The 7,962-nt window shown below is 35.8% G+C and overlaps 2 protein-coding genes across 2 annotated transcripts; both read right to left on the minus strand.

The window, feature by feature from the left end:
• Positions 1-29: 29 nt before the first annotated feature.
• LOC120354292 lies at positions 30-1,523 on the minus strand (the record flags this gene model as incomplete). The annotated part of the gene is made up of 2 exons (XM_039441202.1): positions 30-177; positions 1,375-1,523. Coding segments are annotated over 2 exons (186 nt in total), but the record flags the coding sequence as incomplete, so codon positions are not given.
• Positions 1,524-3,032: 1,509 nt separating this feature from the next.
• On the minus strand, positions 3,033-6,620 carry LOC120354293 (odorant receptor 22b-like). Its single transcript, XM_039441203.1, has 3 exons — positions 6,494-6,620; positions 4,867-4,977; positions 3,033-3,203 (listed from the first exon to the last, which is right to left on the minus strand). The coding sequence occupies exons 1-3, from the start codon at positions 6,566-6,568 to the stop codon at positions 3,033-3,035; spliced, it is 357 nt and encodes a 118-aa protein (XP_039297137.1). The 5' UTR covers positions 6,569-6,620.
• Between the last annotated feature and the right edge of the window lie 1,342 nt (positions 6,621-7,962).

Genomic DNA, 7,962 nt, shown 5'->3' on the forward strand with positions numbered 1-7,962 from the left:
TAAGTTTGGTATTCTATGCAGTTCATCCGCCTTGGGTTGATTAGTTTACTCAATTTGTGTTTTTTTTTCTCTTATTTTTTTATTCTATGATATATATGTTTGTTTCTCAGTAGGTAACTCTTAAGAGTGAGTCAATGCTCTTAATAGGTTGAAATAGGAGAAAGCCGCCTGTAGGCCCTGAAAAAATTAGAAAAGATTTCGTCATTTTGCGAATTTATTAATAGGAAATAAAATTGATCTTCAAGTATTTACGGAAAGTAGGCTATACCATAGAGAAACAATAGCATAAGTAGATATGCCATGGTATAGGGCGTAACTTTTACTAACGTTATCTCAAGCCGATATTCTACGTAGGTAGTTCTTTCCCGTGAAGCTGTGTGACGCTGGTAGTCTCTCATATTGTGCCGTTCATACAATCTTACCCGGTCAAAACAGTAAAAATCGACAGTAATCGGCTTGAGATAACAGTAAAAGTTGCGACATAAACGCCCTATACCATGAGATATCTACTTACGCTATTGTTTCTCTATGCTAGAGTGTCACCTTTTGTGGAAACACATGCTTTCAACTAGAGTCGAGTTGGTGTGCGTTGAGCCTTTATGTTCAAACATGTTTACAACTTTATAATACACTAGCCGTCAGGCTCGCTTCGCTCGCCATATCCGTCTAGCCAGGGGGCTCCGCCCCCTGGACCCCCGACTGGATCGTCCAAGAATGAGATTAGCAGGCTCGCTCCGCTCGCCTGCATTTTTATCATGTTAGGACAATCCAGTCGGAGGTCCAGACTAAACGGCTGGCTAAACGGATATGGCGAGCGAAGCGAGCCTGACTGCTAGTAATATAATATTCCCAGGATTGAAGTAGCAGTGCCCAATCAATTTTTCCGCGATAAATGCTTTCAAATCTTCAACTTGGTGCCAACCTAACAAAGTCAACTCAACTTAATGCCAACCTGACAAAATTATTAATTTAGTTACCAGTTAACAACTGTTTCGAAGAGGTACTCTATTTTGATTATAGTTCTATAGTAACATAAATGATATGGAAATTTCAATTATAATTAAGAGATTGGGAGAAGAAGAATATTCATGCTAAAAGACGAACTTTAAACCCTTAAAAAGAACCCTTAGGGTTAAAATATTGCCAAAAGATTTCTTAGTGCGCCTCTAAATGGCCAACTGAACATACCTACCAAATTTGAATGTTTTTGGTCCGGTAGATTTTTAGTTATGCGAGTGAGTCAGTCAGTCAGTGAGTGAGTGAGTGCCATTTCGCTTTTATATATATATAGATTCATGATATTTTTTGACAATACTCTAGTGTTTTATTATTTTGATTGGAGGTTATTAATAAGAGGTGACCTTCAAAAAGGACCTGAAGGTGACTGGTAGAACTTTGCCAGCTGTTAGTATGACAGGTCTCACACTCCGTGACAGCACTATTGTCAGAGATCTCTGGTATTTGCAGTCTGCCTTGTACCATTCACTGCAGTAGATCGACGTATGAAGGTCCTGCGTCTGAAAATTATATTTATTTATTCGTGGACAGAATCACAAATCATATAAATATGATTAGGAAGGAACAACAGGGTTGGCCCAAATCTATTCCATTCCCAAATTTTGATAAATTAATAAAATGTCCAAAAAATAGGTTATGTTTCTACATTCGTAGTATGTAAACCGTTGAAGTTCAATTTTCGTCCAAAAATATATATAAGCTAAAAATTTTAATTTAGGAAAATCAAAACACCAAACTATATTAAAATATAACACTTGATTATCACTTCATATTGAATTAATCAAGTTATTTTATAAAATTTTGAACGCAAAAATACACACAACTTCTCTCACTGAGCACAGCTGTATATTTAAAATAATTAGGATTTTCGTTCAATAATAATTATATTATTTTTAAACTAATTAAATTAGCCTATATTATTTATTATTAGTTATTTTATAAAATTTTGAACGCAAAAATACACACAACTTCTCTCACTAAGCACAGCTGTATATTTAAAATATTTAGGATTTTCGTTCAATAATAATTATATTTAAAATAAATTAAATCCCCAACAAATATACTATCTGTGAAACATGAATTTGAATTTACAGTGAAAAATTCTATAGTGAGGCCCATGTTATAATGGTTGTATTTGATGAACATTGGTGTTGCTATCATTCGACAAAGCAGATAGTGATTGTATCAAATCATAGTGTTTTGTATCAAGTAGAGATGATACTGTATCATATTGTGTTGATACTGTATCATGTTGTGCGTTGAGCCTTTATGTTCAAACATGTTTACAACTTTATAATACACTAGCCGTCAGGCTCGCTTCGCTCGCCATATCCGTCTAGCCAGGGGGCTCCGCCCCCCTGGACCCCGACTGGATCGTCCAAGAATGAGATTAGCAGGCTCGCTTCGCTCGCCTGCATTTTTATCATGTTAGGACAATCCAGTCGGAGGTCCAGACTAAACGTCTGGCTAAACGGATATGGCGAGCGAAGCGAGCCTAACGTCTAGTAATATAATATTCCCAGGATTGAATTAGCAGTGCCCAATCAATTTTTCCGCGATAAATGCTTTCAAATCTTCAACTTGGTGCCAACCTAACAAAGTCAACTCAACTTAATGCCAACCTGACAAAATTATTAATTTAGTTGCCAGTTAACAACTACTGTTTCGGAGAGGTACTCTATCTAGATTATAGTTCTATAGTAACATATGATATGGAAATTTCAATTATAATTAAGAGATTGGGAGAAGAAGAATATTCATGCTAAAAGACGAACTTTAAACCCTTAAAAAGAACCCTTAGGGTTAAAATATTGCCAAAAGATTTCTTAGTGCGCCTCTAAAGGGCCAACTGAACATACCTACCAAATTTGAACGTTTTTGGTCCGGTAGATTTTTAGTTATGCGAGTGAGTGAGTCAGTCAGTCAGTGAGTGAGTGCCATTTCGCTTTTATATATATAGATTCATGATATTTTTTGACAATACTCTGGTGTTTTATTATTTTGATTGGAGGTTATTAATAAGAGGTGACCTTCAAAAAGGACCTGAAGGTGACTGGTAGAACTTTGCCAGCTGTTAGTATGACAGGCCTCACACTCCGTGACAGCACTATTGTCAGAGATCTCTGGTATTTGCAGTCTGCCTTGTACCATTCACTGCAGTAGATCGACGTATGAAGGTCCTGCGTCTGAAAATTATATTTAAAATAAATTAAATAAATTGAGATGATACTGTATCATATTGTGTTGATACTGTATCATGTTGTGGTTGTTCTTGTTCTATAGTGAGGTCCTTGTTATAATGGTTGTATTTGATAAACATTGGTGTTGCTATCATTCGACAAAGCAGATAGTGACTGTATCAAATCATAGTGTTGTGTATCAAGTTGAGATGATACTGTATCATATTGTGTTGATACTGTATCATGTTGTGGTTGTTCTTGTTCTATAGTGAGGTTCACGTTATAATGGCAGTATCTGATTAACATTGGTGTTGCTATCATTCGACAAAGCAGATAGTGACTGTATCAAATCATAGTGTTGTGTATCAAGTTGAGATGAAACTGTATGATATTGTGTTGATACTGTATCATGTTGTAGTTGTTCTTCTATAGTGAGGTTCACGTTATAATGGCACTATCTGATTAACATTTGTGTTGCTATCCTTGTCTATCATTCGACAAAGCAGATAGCTCCATCCTTTTCCAACTCCGCTCCGTTCATGGGCTACAAATAAATATGATTAATTACCAGAATATTTCTTCTCAATTATGGACTGCTATAATTAAATCATGAAAATATAGGTTTTCTTGGTGAATAAAATATACTTGAGATGGAATTGATCTCCATTAACAAGAATCAAGAATTAAAATTAGATCAGATATAGGGGGGTGACTTGAATCACAGCTATCTACTATAGAAGGCGGTGGCAGCCGAGAATCGGCAACTCTGTAGTCCTATCATTTCCACTGACTTTGTACCTTATATCTCACTATATAGAAGCATAGAGAAGAGATAGCATAGGAAGATATCCCATGGTTTGTTGAATTCATTCAAAGTTTGGAAGTTTTGTATCAAATTATGGTGTTGAGTATCATCAAGTTGAGATGATACTGTATCATATTGTGGTGATACTGTATCGTATGTAGTGATATGCAATGGTAAAGGACCGTTATGTTGCAAATGTGAGTGTTAACTGAAGCCGATAGTCCTAGTAGTTGTTTTTGGTGAAGCTATGTGACGCTGGTAGTCTCTCATACTGTGCCCTTCTTACACTCTTACACTCCCAACAACACACTAATAATAGACAGTGTATAGGGTGTCTATGTTGCAAATGTGAGTGTTAACTGAAGCCGATAGTCCTAGTAGTTGTTTTTGGTGAAGCTATGTGACGCTGGTAGTCTCTCATACTGTGCCCTTCTTACACTTTTACACTCCCAACACACACTAATAATAGACAGTGTATAGGTGTCTATGTTGCAAATGTGAGTGTTAACTGAAGCCGATAGTCCTAGTAGTTGTTTTTGGTGAAGCTATGTGACGCTGGTAGTCTCTCATACTGTGCCCTTCTTACACTTTTACACTCCCAACAACACACTAATAATAGACAGTGTATAGGGTGTCTATGTTGCAAATGTGAGTGTTAACTGAAGCCGATAGTCCTAGTAGTTGTTTTTGGTGAAGCTATGTGACGCTGGTAGTCTCTCATACTGTGCCCTTCTTACACTCTTACACTTATAATAGACTATAGAGTAGGAGAAGAAACTTTGCAACATAAATTGTTGCATTATTTGTTGAACAAGCTTTAAGTGTAGGATTTTTATTGGCAAATGATTTATGAAATGTTCTTACCTGGCTCATAAGATTTTGCGAGGCATAAAAGTAGAAAAACAGGTGCTGTAATGTTTGCAATAGCATAGTCATGCCTGTAGCTACGTCCTCTGCTTTTAGACGAGTCCAGTCCTACAAAATTAATTAAATTGAAATATTTGACTCGCATCGTGCGGTCCACGTTATAATGACAGTATTTGATTAACATTGGTGTTGCTATCCTTGTCTATCATTCCACAAAGCTGATAGCTGATGTATCAAGTTGAGATGATACTGTATCATATTGTGTTGATACTGTATCATATTGTGTTGATACTGTATCATATTGTGTTGATACTGTATCATGTTTTGGTTGTTCTTGTTCTATAGTGAGGTCCACGTTATAATGGCAGTATTTGATTAACATTGGCGTTGCTATCCTTGTCTATCATTCCACAAAGCTGATAGCGAATGTATCAAATCATAGTGTTGTGTATCAAGTTGAGTGTTGATACTGTATCATGTTGTGGTTGTTCTTGTTCTATAGTGAGGTTCACGTTATAATGGCAGTACCTGATTAACAGTGGTGTTGCTATCCTTGTCTATCATTCCACAAAACAGATAGCGCTATCCTCTACCACCTCTGCACTGTTCCCACAACATACTATAATAATGTAGAAATTTGATTAATTGACAAAATATTTTACCTTAATCTTAAAAATTCTTAATTGAATCATTAAAAAATAATATATAATCTCGACGAATAAAATATACTAATTGATTATTTCAAACAGTAATGAACAGTTAATATTACATCAGATATACCGGTATCAGATATCCTCTATAGAAGGCAGAGAATTGTCAACATTGTTCTCCTATCTTTCTCCACTGCCATTAAAACGTGGACCTCACTATAGAATTACATCTATAGAAGGTGGTAGTAAAAGATAATTACATTATATGTGAGACTTGCAGGTAACCCGTGCTCCGCGAGGGTCCGATTAGAAATTTGAAAAAAATGAAAACTTGACCTGATGAAATCTTGAAAAAATCAAAATAGGCCTATAACCATCATCGTTAAATTAATAATCTGTATGCAAAATTTCAAGTTAATGAGTTGAGTAGTTGAGACGTGATGATGCGTCATTCGTGAATTTCCTATCCCCTACGTGTATTAGCCAGTTCTTTCCTTTATTATATAATATATTAGCAGATAACACGTGCTCTAAAAGGGTCTAATTAGAAACTTGACCTAATGAAATCTTGAAGGAATCAAAATAGGCCTGTAACCATCCTCGGTAAATTAAGAATCTATATGCAGAATTTCAAGTTAATGAGTTGAGTAGTTGAGACGTGATGATGCGTCATTCGTGAATTTCCTATCCTCTACGTGTATAAGCCAGTTCTTTCCTTTATTATATAATATATTAGCAGATAACACGTGCTCTAAAAGGGTCTAATTAGAAACTTGACCTAATGAAATCTTGAAGAAATCAAAATAGGCCTATAACCATCATCGTTAAATTAATAATCTGTATGCAAAATTTCAAGTTAATGAGTTGAGTAGTTGAGACGTGATGATGCGTCATTCGTGAATTTCCTATCCCTCACGTGTATAAGCCAGTTCTTTCCTTTATTATAGTATAGATTATAGAAAAAGATGACTTACCTTGTACAATTTGAAGCTCTGTAAACATAGTAGTACCTCGCAAATTATGTATAGTATAAGAATAAGAAGGCTCATCACTTTTTCTATACTCTTGCATAGGCTGGAAGAAAATATAATTCGGTTATTGTAATATTCTGAAAATAGATTAACCTTCCGGCAGTCGCGCTGTTGTAAAAAGTACAACAGTGTCAGTTTTTTTGCTGCACAAAACTATTGAATGGGGTGGTGTCAGTGAATGAGTCACCTATGCATTCCAAAACCTTCCCCCCATCACTCGACTGAGTTGCAGTATCAACCGAGCAATGGTTCAGTCTTTAGGTGCCATTTAAACGTGGACCTCACTATAGAATTACATCTATAGAAGGTGGTAGTAAAAGATAATTACATTATATGTGAGACTTGCAGGTAACCCGTGCTCCGCGAGGGTCCGATTAGAAATTTGAAAAAAATGAAAACTTGACCTGATGAAATCTTGAAAAAATCAAAATAGGCCTATAACCATCATCGTTAAATTAATAATCTGTATGCAAAATTTCAAGTTAATGAGTTGAGTAGTTGAGACGTGATGATGCGTCATTCGTGAATTTCCTATCCCCTACGTGTATTAGCCAGTTCTTTCCTTTATTATATAATATATTAGCAGATAACACGTGCTCTAAAAGGGTCTAATTAGAAACTTGACCTAATGAAATCTTGAAGGAATCAAAATAGGCCTGTAACCATCCTCGGTAAATTAAGAATCTATATGCAGAATTTCAAGTTAATGAGTTGAGTAGTTGAGACGTGATGATGCGTCATTCGTGAATTTCCTATCCTCTACGTGTATAAGCCAGTTCTTTCCTTTATTATATAATATATTAGCAGATAACACGTGCTCTAAAAGGGTCTAATTAGAAACTTGACCTAATGAAATCTTGAAGAAATCAAAATAGGCCTATAACCATCATCGTTAAATTAATAATCTGTATGCAAAATTTCAAGTTAATGAGTTGAGTAGTTGAGACGTGATGATGCGTCATTCGTGAATTTCCTATCCCTCACGTGTATAAGCCAGTTCTTTCCTTTATTATAGTATAGATTATAGAAAAAGATGACTTACCTTGTACAATTTGAAGCTCTGTAAACATAGTAGTACCTCGCAAATTATGTATAGTATAAGAATAAGAAGGCTCATCACTTTTTCTATACTCTTGCATAGGCTGGAAGAAAATATGATTCGGTTATTGTAATATTCTGAAAATAGATTAACCTTCCGGCAGTCGCGCTGTTGTAAAAAGTACAACAGTGTCAGTTTTTTTGCTGCACAAAACTATTGAATGGGGTGGTGTCAGTGAATGAGTCACCTATGCATTCCAAAACCTTCCCCCCATCACTCGACTGAGTTGCAGTATCAACCGAGCAATGGTTCAGTCTTTAGGTGCCATTTAGTCGCCACAGTGCATAAGATAGGGAAAGACTGTATACGGCGA

This window comes from Nilaparvata lugens, chromosome 14 (assembly GCF_014356525.2).
Source record: "Nilaparvata lugens isolate BPH chromosome 14, ASM1435652v1, whole genome shotgun sequence".
Classification (NCBI taxonomy): Eukaryota; Metazoa; Arthropoda; class Insecta; order Hemiptera; family Delphacidae; genus Nilaparvata; species Nilaparvata lugens.